Source organism: Ictidomys tridecemlineatus, chromosome 7 (assembly GCF_052094955.1).
Source record: "Ictidomys tridecemlineatus isolate mIctTri1 chromosome 7, mIctTri1.hap1, whole genome shotgun sequence".
NCBI classification, from domain to species: Eukaryota; Metazoa; Chordata; class Mammalia; order Rodentia; family Sciuridae; genus Ictidomys; species Ictidomys tridecemlineatus.
This window is the reverse complement of record NC_135483.1, coordinates 160,639,005-160,659,673: the sequence shown is the minus strand read 5'-3', so window position 1 is coordinate 160,659,673 and position 20,669 is coordinate 160,639,005. Positions and strand designations below refer to the sequence as shown.

General features: G+C 36.2%; 1 protein-coding gene across 1 annotated transcript in view; it reads left to right on the top strand.

The window, feature by feature from the left end:
• Dnah7 (dynein axonemal heavy chain 7) overlaps positions 1-20,669 on the top strand; it is a 293,210-nt gene that overhangs the window by 169,905 nt on the left and 102,636 nt on the right. Inside the window, exons 41-46 of the mRNA XM_040294623.2 lie at positions 1,651-2,523; positions 4,830-5,059; positions 7,563-7,893; positions 10,605-10,951; positions 12,426-12,606; positions 16,123-16,308. Coding sequence (XP_040150557.2) covers positions 1,651-2,523; positions 4,830-5,059; positions 7,563-7,893; positions 10,605-10,951; positions 12,426-12,606; positions 16,123-16,308 — 2,148 coding nt within the window. The remainder of the gene's footprint in view (positions 1-1,650; positions 2,524-4,829; positions 5,060-7,562; positions 7,894-10,604; positions 10,952-12,425; positions 12,607-16,122; positions 16,309-20,669) is intronic.

Genomic DNA, 20,669 nt, shown 5'->3' with positions numbered 1-20,669 from the left:
AGAATAAAAGATATTTCTGGACACTATTTTCAAAGTTTTAAATTCTGCAGATGCAATGTAGGGCCTGGAATCTGCAATTTAGCAAGAACCTCAGATGATTCCAAAGCAGACTTTTTGACCATTTTGAGAAACCCTGCCTGAGGATCTTGCTAAATTGCCATCTTGATGATAATATTCTCAAGTCATACTCAGACTTTGATCCGATATGCAGGGTTGGTTTAATTTAGTTTCTTCCTCCCACGGGAATATTGTCTGAAGTCTTCAGTACCTCAGTCCAAGAAAGTGGCTGTTGGCATATGTTGGGAAATTAGATTGCTCCACAAAGAAAGTTTTTGAGCCAGCTGGAGTTAAGAAGAGGTTTAAATCATACCATTAACTCATATTATTTGTCTGTGCAGATACCCTTACTAAAAAGAATGACGCTATTAAATTATTGATTTGACAATAGTAAAAACTGAAATCATGGTTCTCCATGATTTGATGCCAAAGCAGTTTTTGTAATAATCACATATTTCAGTTCTGTATTGTGACATGTTGTCATTTTATTTTTGGCACGAATCTATGAAATATCTGAATCAGGTGTTACCATTTCCATTTTGTAGGTAAGGAAGTGATACAGATGATTTAAGTGATTTATCTAAAGCAGCAGATCAGTCAGGACCCAAAGTTCTGATGGCAAACAATATTCATTGCTTATATCATATATGTACTAGTTTGCTAGGGATGATGTGAAAAAATACCACAGGCCCACCAACTTCGTTAATTTTCTCACAATTCTACAGTCCAGAAGTCCAAGATAAAAATGCCATTAGTATTAATGAGAAAGACGGGGCAGGGAAGGCAAGTGAGAGAGCACGCTGGTGTCTCTTTCACTTCTTATAGCTCTACCATATTGGGGCCATACCCTCGTGATTTCCTTTAACCTTAATTACTCCACTTAAAAATTCTATTTCCAAATGCAGTCACATTGAAGGCTAGGACTTGGATATGTGTATTTAGGGGCATACAATTCAGTTAAAAACAGATTGTAACCCTGGGACACTCATATCACTTTGATGAAATAGTTATTATATGTAGCAAACCTGATTATTTCTTGTAGTCCCTGATTTCAACAAAAATAATTAAAGGCGTCCAAAATAACTACCTCTCCACCCAAGACTTTTCTTCTTTTTCTAGAAAATGTACTTAAAAACAAAGCAAATGATATTTATTGATTTACCAATAGCTTTTAAAATGTCACCTGTATTGGGAAAAGGAAATGTTGATTGAAAGGAGGTAGCAAACTTGGATGCCAGCACCCAGTTCTGAAATCCATATGTGGTGGTCAGCAGAGGCAGTAACTATTTTTGCAAGGACTTCATTCTCTTAGCATCTATACAATCCACATCAGCTCCCCCAAATCTTTCGTTTATGGATAACTAAATGTGACTATTTATTAGTCCAAATTGTTATGTCAAAATTATTATTTAAAAATAAGCATGAATCAGTCTAGCTTATTTGGATATGCTTTTAGCAAAACCTGTAGAAATTTTGTCAGTATTTTTATTTTTACAATAAATGATGCTGCAGAAATAAGAAAACTAAAAAAAAAAAAAAAAAAAGCCCACAAAAAAAAAAAAGTATTTAAAGCTACATTTTAATATTACACAGGTCCTTAGAGTATACTATGATCGCCTTCTGGATAATGCAGATAGAAGCTGGCTAATCAACTACATTCAAGAAATTTTGAAAAGCTACATGTATGAAGATTTTCATGAACTTTTTCAAAGTTTGGATTTTGATCAAGATGGAGTGGTGCAAGAAGATGACTTAAGAAGTTTAATGTTTTGTGATTTTCATGATCTCAAGAGGGAAGATACCAACTACCGAGAAATTTCAAATGTGGATCACCTTCGAGTGATAGTGGAATCTCATCTAGAAGAATACAACAATATGAGTAAAAAAACCATGAATCTTGTCTTATTCCGATTTGCCATAGAACACATCAGCAGAATTTCCAGGATCTTGAAGCAACCTCGAAGCCATGCTCTTCTGGTTGGAGTTGGAGGGAGTGGAAGGCAGTCTGTCACCAGATTAGCTGCCCACATGGCTGATTATTCACTTTTCCAGGTTGAAATCTCCAAGAGCTATGGTAACAATGAGTGGCGTGAAGATTTAAAAGTGATTTTAAGGAAGTGTGCTGAAGGTGACATGCAGGGTGTCTTCCTATTTACGGATACTCAGATTAAAAAAGAGTCATTTCTAGAGGATGTTAATAATCTGCTGAATGCTGGAGAGGTTCCAAATCTCTTTGCATTAGATGAGAAGCAAGAGATATGTGAAAAGATGCGACAGTTGGATCGCCAACGGGATAAAACCAAGCAAACTGATGGAAGCCCCATAGCTCTTTTCAATATGTTTATTGATCGCTGCCGCAACCAACTGCATGTGGTTCTTGCCATGAGCCCTATCGGAGATGCATTTCGAAATCGTCTTAGAAAGTTCCCTGCTCTTGTTAACTGCTGTACCATTGACTGGTTTCAGGTATTACCATGTAAATTTTAGATAGAGTTTTAGAAATGTTCACTCTCTATTACCATCATGACTTATTTCATAGACTCCTCCCAAAAATATAGTTTAGCAGAATTTTATGATCAATTATAATGGATTTTACGGAACTAAAATTATAATCATAGAAATCAGCATAATAGAAAAATATTTAAGAATATGCATAGTCACTAATCTCAATATGTTATGGGAAATTTTAGGATAAATTTTTGTATCAGAGTCCTGACAGGAAACAGAGGGCATATTTGAGGAAAGCTAATAAAGGGACTGCACACAGAGATGTGGGCAGGGTTAAGGGTGCCAAGAGGGGATGCTGGAGCACATAGGAAGTGGTGGCACAACAGCAGGAAGTTGTTACTATAACTGGGTATAAAAAGGGAGAGGCTTGCCCAGTAACTCGGGAGGCTGAGGCAGGGGGATCCCAAGTTCAAGGCCAGCCTGGGCAATTTAGTGAGACTCTGTCTCAAAATAAGAAGAGCAGGAGATATAGTTCAGTGGTAGAGCCCTTGAGTTCAATATTCACTACCAAAAGTCAATAAAGGCAGAGCAGGGAAGAGTATTACTGGATCTCAGACAGAGCAAGTACATGGAAGGAGGACTGCCCAACTGAAACCAGAAATTTAGAATTCAGCTACTGTATTACCTCACACCATCTCAGAAAAGTCAAGCTCAGCCAAAGTCAAAAGGAATAAGGCCACAGAGACACTTTTGGTAATACATGTCTGTATCAGAAAGCACAAAGCTGAGCAGACGGAAGCAGAGAACAGATAATGGGGCTGGGGAATGGCAAAAGGAGGCTAACTGGTTCAATATGAAAAATAATTTAATTCTTTCTGGTTTGAACATTGCATCACAATGGATTCCCTGAATGTCTAGTAGGAAATTTGTGGAATATAAAAGGGTTTTAATACATGAGCATTTATTACCTTGGAAAATTTACTGGTCTCTATACTTCCATTTCCTGGTAAAAGTATATCATACAAAACATATTTATTAAACCTTTGTTTTGAAGTGGGTCTTATTCTAAAGGCTAGAGATGAGGAGGCTAATAATTAACACCTCTGCTTTCCTTTAGTTTATTTGCTATAGATCAATTAGAAAAAAATCCATCACGCAGGACAGCATATAGGGAGTGAAGGTTTTCTGAATAGGTGACCTCTAAGAGGAAACTTGAAAGACAAAAATACCAAGAAGATCTGGGCAGAGAGAGTAAGCTAGCAAAGGCCAGGGGCTAGGTGAAAGGCACAAGAAGGGCAAGAGGCAGTTAGGACGACAGGAGCAGAGTAACAGAGGGAAGTGGCATAATTGAGGTCAGGAAGGTGTAAAAGGCCAAATTAGGCAAAGATTTGAAAGTTTGTTTGGCTTTTGTTTTTCTTTCCTTCCTTCTTTCTTTCAGTGGTACATTATAGATATACACAATAGTGAGATTTATTATGCCATATTCATATATGTACATAACGATTTTGAGATTGATCTAATGACAGATTTAATCCTAAATATGCTGAGTGGAATTCAAAGGGTTGTAAGGCAGTGTAGTATGAGCTGATTTATATTTCAAATACATATTTCTGGCCACTATGAAGGGAATGGAAGCAGCTATAGCAGTATTGGAGTATTCCAGGCAGGTGATGATGGAGAGTTGAGAAGGTGGTGATAGATACAGGAAGAAGGAAAAGGATTTAGAAGCTACTTTAAGATTGATAACTGGAGAACTTGCATAGGGAGCAGATATTGATTTGAGGAAGAGGAAATAAATCCAAGACAACTTCTCATTTTTGGCTCAGGGAACTTGGTAAATGGCGATTAATTGGGGAAGACCGCAACTATGATAGGGGAGAAAGGAATCGTGTTTTTGGATTGTTGACTTTGAAATATCTACACGCTATCCAAGACTAATTGAAGAGGTAGTTATTCATATGATTCTGTTGTCTCCTGAGAAAAGGATAATAACATTTACCTCAGAGAATTGTTGGGAGTATAAAATAAGATACTGGTAAAATGTGCACAGAAATAGACATTCTGTAAGTTTAGACACTCTCCCTTTCCTTGCTACTACAGTGCTCATGCACATTTTCTTTAATCCCAGAGCAAACTGTAAAGTGTTAATGCTCCATGCACTATCTACTGCTGTTCAGCAGCGAGTTCCTTGTACAAGTATCTTTCCCACCCCATGCCTCATGCTATTCCTCTCTATCTCCAACATCTATAAATTATAAGGATAGTAGTAACAGACTTGTGTTAGTAACCTTGATAAAGTGCTAAAGCATTTACCTTAAATTTAGTCATGGCCTGAAGATGCATTACAGGCAGTTGCCTCACGGTTCTTGGAAGACATTGAAATGTCGGAGGAAATACGAGATGGCTGTATCGACATGTGTAAAAGCTTCCACACCTCTACTGTAAACTTATCAACATCCTTCTATGATGAACTTCAGAGATACAATTATGTGACTCCCACCTCTTACCTCGAATTAATCTCCACCTTCAAGCTGCTGTTAGAAAAGAAAAGAAGGTAAAATGAAATTTCATATTTCTGAGAAAGCTATGGCGGTTTAAATAATTTGTGTGTACAAATATGACATGGCAATGACATAATAGAGATCTGTTTCTTAGAAGTATACTGTTTTGTTGAATATTCAAATGATTTAATCCTTAAACAATTTGAGAGTAGGAAGCAGATCTTATTCATTTAGTCAGAGGAATTGCCTCACACACTGCAAAACATAACAGCATGTTTGTTGAAAGAATGAAGGTACCCTTCAGGGATAGGGTGAGACTCCAGGATTCTTTGACAATGATATTGAGTAGACTTCATTAGAGAATGATTTTTCTTTAATCAGTAATTAGATAATACAAAAACTGTCTTTGGGTTGTGAACAGCTGAGACCCTAGAAACTGCCACTTAGTATACATGACCAGCTTTCCTTCTAATAAACTGTCATTTGAAAACAACAACATAAACATTAAAAAAAAAAACACTTTTGCTATGGGAAGTAGCAAAGTAGGTTTTCAGAAAAGTTTTTCAAAAATTTCTTTGGTTCTAAAAATTAATACATAGTGCAGCATGTTATAAAATTTAAAAATATTAAGCAAGAAAGAGGTTTAGAAAATCTTAGTTGTCTCTTTTCAGGCCAATTAATGTTCCATGACATTCAAAAACTTATTTGAATGATTTTTTATATCAGATTTGTACTTTTGATATATTTTCATTTCTCTTAAGTTCTAATTGACAAATCAAACTTTTTTAGGTACTTAAATAATTTATAAACCTAGTAAGCTAAATTCATACATATTGCGAGCCTTAAGTTCGCAATATGTATGAATTATCTATAAAATTTATGAGACTTTTACCTAAGTATATGAATCTTAATCTATATCTCAGCAGTACAATATTTATTTATGTGGTCAAGGCTTTGATTGTGTACTCATAATATTTAAGGTCATGTTAATTGAAAGCAAGGTTGTAATAATAAATTCAAACTGATGGGAAGATGGGATCATAGTTTCCTAGACATTTTTCAAATATTCCTATTTGACTTTCACATTATCCTCTTTCAGTTTTTTCCCTTTCAAGTGTTCTTACAAATAAAAAAAAAAAAAAAAAACATTTAAATTCTCCTTTATCCCAACTAGAATTTCTGCCCTATGGAATTTCTCTTCCTTTAGTAGCAAAAGCTTTCCGGATCTCTAAATGCCAGATAAAACCTAGAAACAATAGTTATCAGGTCACCTGCTGAGAAATCAGTGGGTTAGCGTCACATGAGATGAAGTACAATAGTGAAGCCGCTTCATGTTGGCAGGAAAAAGAACTTTGCTGTGCTTGCTGCACAGAGCTTCGACTGACAAATAATATAGTATTTAATCTCTAGCCCCCCAGTTCCTGTTAATGTCATAGTTTGTTCTCTCGGGGAAATCAATGTGTGACAAAAATGTGGCATGCCTTCACTTCTAGTTTTTGTTGTGTTTTGTTTTTCCCTATGACAGTTTGCTCAGTCTGGTTTGTTCAGTCCAGCCCAGGCTGGTTTCCTGCCCCAGTATACTTTAGGAAAGGATTTCTCAAATGTGTCACTTTCTACTTTGAAACCTTATGACATGTATTTTTAAAGGATACAAATTACAAAGGAGAGTTTTCTTTCTAAAGAGAACATATATGAATGCATATAAAAATTTCAAAGAACATTAAAATGTTAAAATTTAAAGCAAAACTAGATAATATTTCTAATTAGTTATTGTTACTTTATAATTGTTTTGTACCAAAAGTGTTGAACTTTATTATTTTATTTGTCCCTTTTGTCTTAATAAAGCATTTTTTTTTTGGTACCAGGGATTGAATTTAGGGGCAACTGACCACAGAGCCACATCCTCACCCTATTTTGTGTGTGTGTGTGTGTGTGTGTGTTTTATTTAAAGACAGGGTCTCACTAAATTGTTTAGTGCCTCACTTTTGCTGAGGCTGGCTTTGAACTCACAGTCCTCCTGCCTCAGCTTCCCAAGCCGCTGGGATTACAGGTGTGAGCCACTGCTCCTGGCTTAATAAAGCATTCTTATTTCAAGATGTGTAATATATCTTGAAAAACATTTTTACCTCTGGCAACATTCAAAATATGTTTTGAGCACTGATGTCTATTTAAAATAAGTGATTATAGAAAGATTTTTTTAAGAAACAAGAGTGTTATCAACTTACCAAGGTGATTAATTTTATAGGTATATTATTGGTTTTGACATAGAGACTCCTTGCCTTGTATCCAGTGTGTTTCTTCTTTTCAGTTTGTTATGCATCTAAACACTGTGTAGGTACTAAAACCACAGAAGGGACTAAGACTTACTATCTGCTCTTAATTGTGCACAATTTAGTGTTCTACAGTTCATACTTTTTTTAACAACTTAATATATATGAAAATCTTTTCGACTACTCCTTTAGTTTGTCATGGAAAAAAAAAAAAAACCTGAAAAGCTTTCTTCATTGTCAGATACAGATCCTCACAAGCAACCTTGTTTTATTTATTTGTTTTCAGTGAAGTAATGAAAATGAAGAAGAGGTATGAAGTGGGTTTGGAAAAACTGGACTCTGCTGCTGCTCAAGTAGCCACCATGCAATATGAGTTGGAGGCGTTGCAACCGCAATTGAAAGTTGCTAGCAAAGAAGTTGATGAGATGATGGCCATTATTGAAAGAGAGTCTGTAGAAGTTGCCAAAACTGAAAAAATAGTGAAAGCTGATGAAATAGTAGCAAATGAGCAAGCCATGGCAGCCAAAGCCATCAAAGACGAGTGTGATGCCGATCTAGCAGGGGCCTTGCCAATATTGGAGTCGGCACTGTCTGCCTTGGACACTCTTACTGCACAGGTGAGTATTTAGCCTTGTGCTTTCTAGGAACCACATGAACACAGCTGAAGAGGGGACCCAGCATGTACCATAACCTATCTTGTCTCTCCGAATTAGTCTTCAAATTCCATGAAATCGAAAACATTTTTCATTTGGAAAAAGTATTCCCTAGTTCACTGAAAAAAAGATACGCATGGAAATGACACTTGGAAAAAGAATGCCAGATGGCGTGCCCAACCAACACAAAGAGCTCTGCACTACAGCAGCCGTAAGATCCACATATATATTTTAAGTCCAATACACACATTTTTCATTTTAGACACAAACGTAACTGGGATATGCTTCATAGTAGACAGGATGAAGTATGGTACCAATGTTTGTCCACAGTTTTTTGGTGACACATAAAATAACAATGTCTTTAGTAATGATTTATTTTTAATAGCATGTCTTAGATTTGATTAATTATATTAAAATTAAGTGGTGAAAAGGAAGTATTTCATTTTAGAGAATTAAAGGTAGACTTATTTGGAAATCTTGGTTAAAAGTTGGGAATAGAAAAGTATATTATGCTTTCTTCACATCTTACTCCAAAACAGATTTCATACAGATATTTAAACGTTAACAGTTTTATTATTATAAACACTAGAATAGAAGAAAGCATAGTTCAGATGTTTATAATCTAGGGTTGCCTAGGACCTGGGATTTCCCTAGTATGATAAAAATCAGGGAAAAAAATTCCACTAAGTAGACTGTAATATATATTCTCTGAATGCTCCTTTTATATTTTTATAAATAATAAAGTAATAAATTTCAGTGCCTAAAAATCAAGACATTTTGTTTGGTATATATACCATAGACAGAATTTTGGAAACATTGGGGTAAGTATTTGAAACATAGCAAACAAAGGATTAATATGCTTCTATATTTAAAAAAAAAACTTAAAAACCAATAAGAAGAAAAAGTAGCTCTAATAATGAATATTATAACGAAGTAATTTACAAAAAATAAAGTACAATAGTCTATTAGCATATGAAAACATAGCCTATTTCATTTATATTTAAGGAAACACAGATTAAATTAAGATTTATTTTGCCTACCAGAATGCCTGCCTAGTACTGGCAAGGGTATGTCCAACAAAACTGGCACCCTTATATACTTTCTGGAGAGCTCTGTGCTGTTATGTTTCAAAAACTCTAAACATAAAAGGTATAAAATCATTAACATGTCAATTGAAGTCATAAAAATAGAGAAAAAAATAGCATCTTAATATGTTGCATGCCCTTGCTTTGGAATGCTATGCAGCCATTCAAAATGATGATATAAATGTTTGCTAGCATTAAAGAATGTCATTACAGCCAGTTTTAAAACAGTATTTATGTTATATATGCATTAATTCCATTGAGTAAAATGTAGTATTACATACTAGTTTGTAGCATATACTCATAGGAAAAAAATGTGTGTGTGTATGTGTATAATATGAACAAAAATGTTTATAGTTCTTCATTTTTATAGCAGCATTACAGAAGACCTTCAGAAGTATGATGAGACACCTTAATGTGTGTAATTCCTCTGTTTTGCTAATAATCACAATAGCTATATCTTATTTTTATAGTTGTTAAGAAGCTATAAAACTCTGTGACATTCAATTCTCTCTTTGTGTGTTTTTTGTTTTGTTGCATTTGTTTCTGGTTTTGTTTGGGGCTCTGGTGATTGAACTCTTGGGTGCTCTACCATCAAACTACATTGTCAGGCCTTTTTTTATTATTATTATTATGAGTCAGGGTCTTACTAAATTGCTGAGACTGACTTTAAACTTGCCATTCTTCTGTCTCAATCTCCTGAGTAGCTAGGATTACAAGTTTGGGTCATCTCTCCTGACGCTCCTCAGTGTATTTGAAGTAGATTTCATCTGATAAATCTGCCAGATAGGGTACCCTCCTATCCTTTTCTTCTGGGACAAACTTGTCAACCCTTTTGACATAGTTCTATTATTGCTACTGCTTTTTTTTTTTTTTAAGACAGAGAGAGAGAGAGAGAGAGAGAGAGAGAGAGAAAATTTTTTTAATATTTATTTTTAGTTTTCGGCGGACTCAACATCTTTGTTTGTATGTGGTGCTGAGGATAGAACCCGGGCTGCACGCTTGCCAGGGGAGCATGCTACCTCTTGAGCCACATCCCCAGCCCAATTGCTGCTGCTTTTGTTATAGTTTAGTTGTGATGTCCCCCAAAAGTTCGCACGTGAGACAATGCATGAAGGTTCAGAGGAGAAATGACTGGGTTATAGCTTTAACCTAATCAGTGAATTAATCCCTGATGGGATTAGCTGAGTGATATCTGGAGGCAGGTGGAGTGTGGCTGGAGGAAATGGTTAATTGGGGGCATGGCTATGGCGTATATATTTTGTATCTGAAGAGTGGAGTCTCTCTCTCTCTCTGCTTCCCTCTGCCACACTCTTCTGCCATGATGTTCTGTCTCACTTTGAGCCTTGAGGAATGGAGCTTGCCTTCTATGGATGGAGACCTCTGAAACTGTGAGCCCTCAAATAAACTTTTCTTTGCTGAAATTGTTCTGATCAGGTCTTTTCTTCATAGCAGTGAAAAAGCTGACTAAAACAGCTTCAATCTAACTAATGAGTTTCTGTATTTTAAGGCTTAGTTTGAAGACATGAATTAATTACAATTAATGTGCAAGGGAACATTATTTTTTAATAATTGCAATGTTGTTACTTCAAGGATATTACAGTGGTAAAATCCATGAAGAGTCCTCCTGCTGGTGTCAAGCTTGTTATGGAAGCTATCTGCATCCTGAAAGGCATCAAAGCTGACAAAATTCCTGACCCAACAGGATCAGGAAAAAAAATTGAGGATTTCTGGGGACCAGCTAAGAGACTTCTTGGAGACATTAGGTTTCTACAGTCACTTCATGAATATGACAAGGACAATATTCCTCCAGCTTATATGAATATCATAAGAAAAAGTTATATTCCAAATCCAGACTTTGTTCCAGAGAAAATTAGAAATGCTTCCACAGCTGCAGAAGGTCTCTGCAAATGGGTCATAGCAATGGATTCATATGATAAGTGAGTACTGATAAAAAGAAACCTGTTTCATTTTCATGTATGGCCATTTTTTTTTAAAGAGAGAGAGAGAATTTTTAATATTTATTTTTTAGTTCTCGGCGGACACAACATCTTTGTTGGTATGTGGTGCTGAGGATCGAACCCGGGCCGCACGCATGCCAGACGAGCGCGCTACCGCTTGAGCCACATCCCCAGCCCATGTATGGCCATTTTGACAACAGAAAGCTTACAAATGTTTATTTGCCATGTTAGAAGTTAAAATGGAGAATCCAAAATTTATCTATTTATTCAATTAAAAATAATAATAAAACATATGGTAATATAACTTATTTTGTTTGTTAGAAATCCATATTTTTATCAACAATGGAAAAAACACAGTTGTGAGGAGAGTAGTATTTTATTATTTTTTTGCAAATTTCTTTCATATTTGGTTTAAGGCTGGGGTGATGAAGTTCAGTGGTAGAACACTTGCTTAGCATGTGTGAGCCTCTGGGTTCAAAATCCAGTACTGAAAGGGGAAAAAGATGGTTTAATATAAGACAGCTGGACTCCCAAATCTTTTGCTTCTTCCAATATGTTGCAATGTGTTGCTTTGATTGAAATATGTAAAGAAAATCCAGCTTCACACAGATGTTTAGTTAGATAAGGAAGAGCCTCATGAATTCTCTGAAGGGACACATGTCTTTAGGATCCCCACAGGTCATGGACCATGTTTTGAAACCCACTGGCATAACATATATTGTTGTGAGATGGGGAAGGTTTTTGATGATTATATGAGAACTATTTATATGATGCACAAAATAAGTAAAAATTGTTTTTCCAATCAACTATTATAGGATGCCTTTCAAATTCATACCCAATTTGAATCTCATATATAGTTATATATATATATTATATATAATATATATAAAATCTATGTTTCACACCATGATATATTATTAATGATAAATTTTGATTTAATTTTTATCACTTATTTATAAAGATAACATGATTGGCTTCAAAGACACTGAGAAGAGAATTTAGAGCCAAACTTTTTCCTTTCATTACTATACATGTATTTAAAATACAACTGTTTAGGTTGAGTGTATATTCTATGATTATTTTAAAAAAAGGAAAATGACAAAGATGAATTAATTCTCCTCATCAGAATTAAGCTCTAAACAATTTGGCTAGTTAAATATTGCAGTATTCTATATAAATATGCTATTCTCTTGCAAAAACATCAAAATGCACCCTAACAAGGTTTTATTTTGAATTAAAAATTATTCAAAGACACTATAATATTTACTATTTTAATAGTCATATCTTATATCTGGGATTAAGTCTGATTCTTAGATGAAATATGAAATCAATAAAGATTTTGCATAAAGAAGTGTTTTGAGTCAAAGTAAGGATCTTACAAAAGTAAATTCAGAAGTAGAAAGTACCCTGTCATATTAAATGGATACTTAATTTTCTAATTTTACTTTTGCAGAGTGGCAAAAATAGTAGCTCCCAAAAAGATAAAACTGGCTTCAGCTGAAGGGGAGCTTAAAATTGCCATGGATGGTCTTAGAAAGAAGCAGGCAGCACTTCAGGAAGTCCAGGACAAACTGGCCAAGCTTCAAGACACACTTGAGTTAAACAAGCAAAAGAAGGCTGACTTGGAACACCAGGTGTGTGCTGATGTTAAGTACATATGTAGGGCAATGCATATACAGTGTTGTGAATAAGAGTGCTCATGCTAGTATGTGATGAGCTCATCCTACTTTCTTCTTGGTTAGAAGGTGGCACACTGTGATTCCCAGGTCACGTCTGCCCATGACCTGTTTTTGTATGGCCCATAAGCTTGTGGTGGTTTTGACATTTAAAAATGATTACATATTAAATGGTTATATAGGTATCTACATAATACATTAGTCTTCAGTTTTGCCTCTTGGCCCTTGTGCAGTCAGCTTTTTGTCACTGTGATATAAATACTTGCCAAGAACAACTTAGAGGAGGAAAAGTTTATTTGGGGCTCATGGTTTCATAGGTCTCAGTCCAGGTTGGTCTACTCCATTGTTCTAGCCTGAGGTAAAGCAAGAGTATCATGGTATAAGGATTTGTCAGAGGAGAGTTGCTCAGTTTATGTCAACTAGAAAGGAGAGAGAGAGAGAGAGAGAGAGAGAGAGAGAGAGAGAGAGAGAGAGAGAGCCAGGAGCCCCAAACAAACAAATCCCAAAGGCAAGCCCCCAGTGACTTACCTCCTTCAACCACGCCCCGCCTGCCTACAGTTATCATGCAGTATTCCATTCAGATTATTAATCCATCAAATGAATTAATCCATTGATGAGATTAACATGTCTTGTCACTGCCTAAAAGCCCCATCTCTGAACCTCACTATACTGGGGACCATGCTTTCAAAACATGAGCTTTTTAGAGGACATTCCATACCTAAACCATAACAGTTCTGAAAGGCTGAAATATTCACTTTTTGGCCCCTTGCAAACAAACAAACAAAAAATGTCAGTCTCTGCCTTAGATTACTAGAATATTGAGCTAGATTATTTAAATCACTTTTGATCTTATAAATAAGGAAATGAAGAAATAAAGTATTAACTGACCTATATTATTGTATAAAAAGTTAATGGCAGAACTGAAATTAGAACTCAATTCCTAAATCCACATGATGTCTACTGAAAAATTTTTAAGACTAAAACCAGAGCTATGATTTATATAGTGACATGATTTTCACAAATTGATTGCTGAAGTCTGATCATATTCCAGAAAAAAAAAAGTGGTTTGTATAAGAGGTGTCTCCCCCAACGCTCCAGTGTTCATATAGGAATTTTGAGAGGTGAATCAATTAGATTATGAGATCTGTAACCTAATCAGTAGATTAATCCATGTGATGAATTAGTAATTTGAAGATCTAACTGCAGACAGATGGAGTGTTGGCTGGGGGAGGTAAGTCACTGGGGGCATGCCTTGGAAGTGTTTATCTTCCCTGTGGCTCCTCCCCCCTCTTTCTTTGCTTCCCAGATGCCATGAGCTGAGTAGCTTTCCTCTGCCTCACCTTGGGCCCAGAACAATAGAGTTTACTGACTGTAGACTGAACCTCTGAAACCCTGAGCCCAAAATAAGTTTATTTATTTTATTCCTCCTGTACTTTGTTCTTATTAGGTATTTTAATTACAGTGACAGAAAGTGACTAACACAATAGATGTTAAAAATATTTTGTAACAGCATTTATCAAGTGTTTATTATGCACCAGGCATGCTGGTTCTTTTTTAATCATTACATTAGTTTATTTCAAAAATTACAATAACAATAAAATTTTAAACCCTTCAAAGAGTGTAAGTGTGAAAGTCCTACCTCCTGCTACTAATTCCCAGTGCTTCTTTCCTGGTGCAAATATTACACCTGGTGTCTTGCAAGGCCCTATTGTTCTAAGAGCATTATGTATTTTTTCATTTATTCTCACAATACTTTCTGAGGAGATAACCTTTTTTAAAAGCCATTATTTAAACCAGCTAAAGTACAGAAAGGTTAAATAATTTGCTCATGTTCAGCCCAGCAAATTATAAGCATTAAGTCTACGACCTAAACCCAGGAAATCTGATTGTAATGGTTCCACTCTTTCTGGAGTGCCAGATTCCTTCTTTCTGTGAAATCGATCTGCTGTACTTCCAAAGTATATTTGCACAAATATAGGACATTATGCTAATCTGTAAGATATGATGTACTATTGGGCATAATTGTTGGATAATCAGTTGTAGTTTAAATGATATTAGAAATAGGTGTACTTGCCCCCTGTAAACATTTTCAACTCTGCTATATATCTGAAATTTTTTTATACTAAAATGTTAGAAAATTATGGTAATGTAAAATGAATGTACATATATATTTATAGTAAATATCTACTTTTGGAAGAAAAGTTTTAGCTGACTTTATTTGGTTTCTAATGACAACTTTATTATAGTCCAAGTCTGATTCAGTTTATTATTGGTATTGTTTTGAAAGAAGAATGAATGAGGAAGGCAAAAGATACTTAAAGAGGAAAAAATCAAATAGAAAAAATTTAAATTTGGAAGTATCAGAAATATTACCTATTATATACCTTTTGCTTTTTTCAAACCTATCTTTGGATGAGTTGATATTTGGTATTTTGTATCTTTTAATTTGAAAACATTTACTTAACATAAACAGTAGTATTAGGAAAAGTAAAAGATAAATTCTTATTTTAAAATAATCCAAGTGTCTCTGCTTTTATTGATTTTGAATTCCTCTTTCATGTAAATTATTTCAGTTTGAATCTCAAGATAAACTTTACTTAATTTGTCTTCATCCAAGAATAATGATACTATCCCACTCAAAATTAAATTAAAAAAAATTCAGGTATTTTGCTGGAATATTGCTACTGTGTGATTTGAAATAACCTTTCCTCATTTGCCACCTTCATAGGTACCCTCTCTCCTGTCTTTGTTCTTCAAATTACATTCCGTAATTACATATAATCAAATTTGGTTGATAGTCTTATGCACAAAGGAGGCTGTTAACTATTAATTAATGTCCTAATGTAAGTTTAATTATATTGGTTAGCACCATATAACTTGAAGATTGTGCTTTGTACATGAGCATAAATTGTTAGTTTTTAAACATTTAACTTTTAAAATCATTATCAAACCAACCAGAAGTTAAGTGAGGAAAAATGTTTATAGAATATTTGAAATACAATGCATCCAGATTTTTTTGTTTGTTTGTTTGTTTTACAGTGCTGGGAATTCAACCCAGGTACATAAATGCTAGGCAAGTGCTCTACCACTGGCTATACCCCTATTCACTCACCCCCGTTTTTTCTGATTTTTTTAAATGGAGGGAAAAAATGTATATTTGCAAAATGTTCTTTATTAGTTAACTAACTTTCAGTGTCTTATAAGTCATTTCCTTGGTTATAATTTGCATTATATGCTAGATATCCATTATGAATTTCATAAATTGTATTAATTTATTTTTAAAAAATTCTAAAATATGATGGACTTTATAATAGTGAAATGATCACATATTATCTTTTTTGATTTTTTTTTTTACAAATTTCTAGGTGAAAGTTTGAAATTCTTTAAAAAAAAAATCTCTAATGGTAAAATGTGGCCAAATTTTAAACTTATTCTACTTATGGATGTTAATAAAAACTTACTTTTATTTTTGAGGTTGACTTATGCAGCAAAAAACTAGAAAGAGCTGAACAGTTGATTGGAGGCCTTGGAGGTGAGAAAACTAGATGGAGCCATACAGCTCTGGAGCTGGGTCAGTCGTACATCAACCTGACAGGTGATATCCTCGTTTCCTCAGGAGTTGTTGCTTACCTGGGGGCCTTTACATCTAACTACAGACAGGTAAGGAATGTTTTGGATCTCTTCTTGACCTCTTCTCATCATAGTCAACATTAACCTCAGGGAGATTATTTTTTTTGTGATATTTTTTAGGGGATTGGGGTATAAGTACAAGGAGCCACAAAATATTTTCAAATGATTTCTAATTGTGTGTTTTAGTTATCCTATAAATTAGGTTGGTAGCCAAAAGATGTTATATGAAATACTCTTCTAAATACTATTTTTTAAGAACAAAAAAATGTACTGAGAAATGTGTTTTAGTCAGTTATTACATTGCTGTGACTGTAAAACCTGACAAAAAACAATTTTAAAGGAGGAAGTTTATTTTGGCTCATGGTTTTCAGATGGCTCATGGTGTAGCACATGGTCCACCAACTCCATACCTCTGAAGCAGAATATTATGGTGAAAGGGCATGAAGAAAGAAAGCAGCCCAGGATATGGCATCCAGAAAGCAGAGAGAGAGAGGGGGGACGGGGAGAGAGGGTGAGGTCCCCACTCCTCAGGGACAAAATATAAATCCCCAAAATACACACACACCCAGTGACCTACATCCTTCAGCTACTCTCTACCTGCCTGCAGTTAACACCCACTTAATATGTATCAATGGATTAATTAACTGATGAAGTTGAAGATCTCATTGATTATTTCAACTCTGAAAATTCTTGCAGTTCACACGTGAGCTTTGGGTGGACACCTCATATCTAAACCTTAACTAAATATAAGGTGAAATGATAGACTCTTGTACAAAATTTTAGTTTCTAAACAAGTATAAAGGAATCAGGGGTGTGTGTTTGTGTGTGTGTGTGTGTGTGTGTGTGTGTGTGTGTGTGTGTTATGGTTTAGATGTGAGATGTCTCCCAAAAGCTGACATGAGAGATAATAAAAAAAGCTTTAGAGGTGAAATGCTTGGGTTATGAGAACTTCAACCTAACCGGTGTGTTAATCCTCTAATAGGGATTCACTAATAGTTAATTGAAGGCAAATAAGGTGTGGCTAGAGGAGGTGGGTCATTGCGAATGTGCCTTTGGTGTATATATTTTGTGAGTTGAGCTTAGTCTCTCTCTGCTTCTGTGGTGCCATGTCCTGATCTGCTTTCCTCTACCACACTCTTCCACTATGATGTTCTCTTTCAGCTAGGGACCTGAGGAATGGAGTCAGCCATCTATGGACTGAGACCTCTGAAACTTGTTAGCCCAAACATAAACTTTTCCTCCTAAAATTGTCCTTGTCAGCTGTTTTGGTCACAGCAGTGAAAAAGCTGAATAAAAGAGTGTATTTTCATGTGCTTAATCACTACTCTCCATGAGTCACAATAAGTCATTTCAAAATCATATCAAAGTCTGAAGTTTTGGGGGAGGAAAAGATGAGCCTTCCTGAAACTCTATTAATTAGAGATTCAAGGTGATGGGCTGGAGGAGGCTGCCTTCCTTGTCCCTCTATGACCAGGTAGCAGGGATACTGCTTCTTGGCAAGGTGGGTGAAAGAAGGATTTCTCTAAAACCCAATGTTTGACAGTCAGAATGTCTTAGAGACTCAGAAATTTGGGTCCATTAAACACAGAAGGGACTACATTGTAGCCAAGCTAATTGCTGCTGCTATACAGTTTTACCAGTAAGGACAAGTCCCATTTCCCCAGATGTGATATTGACCACCTGAGAAACTCCAAGGCGGGCATAGAAAACAAGTTTTATTTAAAGGATAGAAATGGACTTCTCTCCAGAGGAAGGAAAGGACCTAGAGTCAGTACCCAAAGAAGTGGGAGTGTCCTGCCCCTTTTATACATTTTAGATTTTCTTTGCTTTCCTGCCCTTTCCTCCCTTTAACTCTCTCCATCCTGCCCACAAGGATGGGCCAAAAGGTAAAATGCAAACTGGCAGGGGAAGGACCAAAGGGTGCAGTGATCCAGGCAGGAAGGATCAGCCCATGAGGCATTATTTCTTTTTTATTTTTTTAAATTTTATATATGACAGTAGAATGCATTATAATTCATATTATACATATAAAGCACAGTTTTTCATGTCTCTGGTTGTATATAAAGTATATTCACACCATTTGTGTCTTCATAAATGTACTTAGGGTAATGGTATCCATCTTATTCCACCATCTTTTTTTACCCCCATGTACCCTCCCTTTCCCTCCCTCCCCTTTTGCCCTATTTAGAATTCATCTAATCCTCTCATGCTCCCCCTCCCAACCCTACTATGAATCAGCCTCCTCATATAAGAGAAAATAAAAAAAAAAAAGAGAAAACATCTGGCATTTGTTTTTTGGGGATTGACTAACTTCACTTAGCATGTGTTTTCCAACTCCATCCATTTACCTTCAAATGCCATGATTTTATTCTCTTTTATTGCTGAGTAATATTCCATTGTGTATACACACCACATTTTCTTTATCCATTCATCTACTGAAGGACATCTACGTTGGTTCCACAGTTGAGCTATTGTGAATTGTGCTGCTGTAAATATTGATGTGGCTGTGTCCTTGTAGTTTGCTATTTTTAAGTCCTTTGTGTACAGACCAGGGAGAGGAATAGCTGGGTCAAATGGTGGTTCCATTCCCAGTTTTCCAAGGTGTCTTCATACTGCTTCCAGGAGGCATTAATTTACAACTCCTACAACTCCCTGCAGGAAGAAACAATCCCTGGGGAAGGTTACCTTAGCAACAGGTTGGAGTAGGAGGTATAAAGGACTTTGGAGATGTCAGCATTTGATTTTTTTCCCTTTACAACCAGCCCCCATCTTTCTAATGGGACCCACTTATTTATTATCTATATTGACTATTTTTTGCCCTCTGGCTTCAGCAGCAGTAGCAACAGCAGCAATGGTTTTGGTGCTGATTCAGCACGGAGGGAAGGGAGAATACGGAGAAGCACAACAGGCAGATGTAGTTTGTAAAATCCTGAATTCAAAAAATTAGCCTGCCCTTGACTTATTCAGAGGCTGCACTCTGCACTGGTGTATGAAAAGCACCCATTTTTCCCACCTGGTGGGAGCCATTTTGAGGTAGCCATGCTGAGCTGCAGGAGCTGAGAGATCTGAGCAAAGACAGCTGTACAGTCCTGGCAAGCACCCGCCACATGACTGAGGCTGTACCTAGCAGGAAAAGGGTGCCACAGGAACAAAGAACTTTTTCCCAGGAGAATTCAAGTTAGAAAAGTGAAAGGGAGCCCAACTTGATTCCTCCTTTGAGTCTGGCTGCTCAATAAAGTGCCTCACATCAGCTGAAGCAGATTAGGAATTTGAACAGGCAAGTGTGACCAAGTGTGAATTTACTCAGGGACTAAGACAAAGAAGTCTGGAAAGGCTATGTTCAGAGGGTATGAAGGATTGGTTCTGTAAGATATGGAGAATGACAAAGCACAAAATCATGTAGCCTGGGAAGAAGGAATGAGGAAGAAGCAACAAATTGATAAAATTGACCCTTTCCCAATAAATTCTTTTCCTGTTCATGACAATCTCTAGAAAGGAAGCAAACATCATCCAGTGGTAAGAGTCCTATTCTGTGACCTACACCCACATATCAGTCCCTCAAGTCAAGACAGTTGGCCATCTGCACTCCATCAGAGGTCTCTCATTCAACTTTAAGCTTAAGTAAGAGTTGTAGTAGCAAAGTCAGTGCAATGCCAAGGTCCTCACCTGGCCTCTACGTGCTTTCACGTCCAATGGCTGGTAACCATGACTTTTTTTTTCTGGGGTGGGAGCAGGGGAAGTCAGTCTTCCCTTGGGTTCTTAGACCCCTACTTCCGGCTCAGGCAGAGGCAGGAGTATGAGAATCTGTTTCTCGGTTTTGTGGTTGGGACAACTCCAAGGAATAATTTATACCGCCATGGTTCCTTGTGGGATCAAACCAAAATCACCTCCTGCAGAAATGAGGCTGATCCTTCATCCTTGATTGGTTTCTACTCCTTTCTCTGGCATCCGCTCTTCAATAAAGTGCCTCGCATCAGTCCTCATCTCAGATTCTACTTGTGGGAAAAAAGCTGGATCTTCCCTTAAAGCCAGAATCTAAGTAGTTGTCAATTATTCGTCAACCCCTTCCTAGAATTTACACTGCTCTTCATAAATATAGAAAGTCTAATTGGTTAACGAGGCCCTTAGTTCTTCAACTCCATTGACTATGCCTATCCCCTTAATATCTTACACTTCTGATAGGAATATACAAACCCTGGATTAGACTTAATTCACACATGTGTAAGCAACAGCTCCCCTGCCAATAATCAGAATAAAAACTGTTTTAGGGGTGATATTGTCACCAAGATGGCACTCATGGTTACTTTTCTACTTGTATCATATGTCTTACCACTAGGTTAGTAACCAGGGTCTTGGCTTATATTTTAAGATGCTTATTCAGAGTCCTCCGT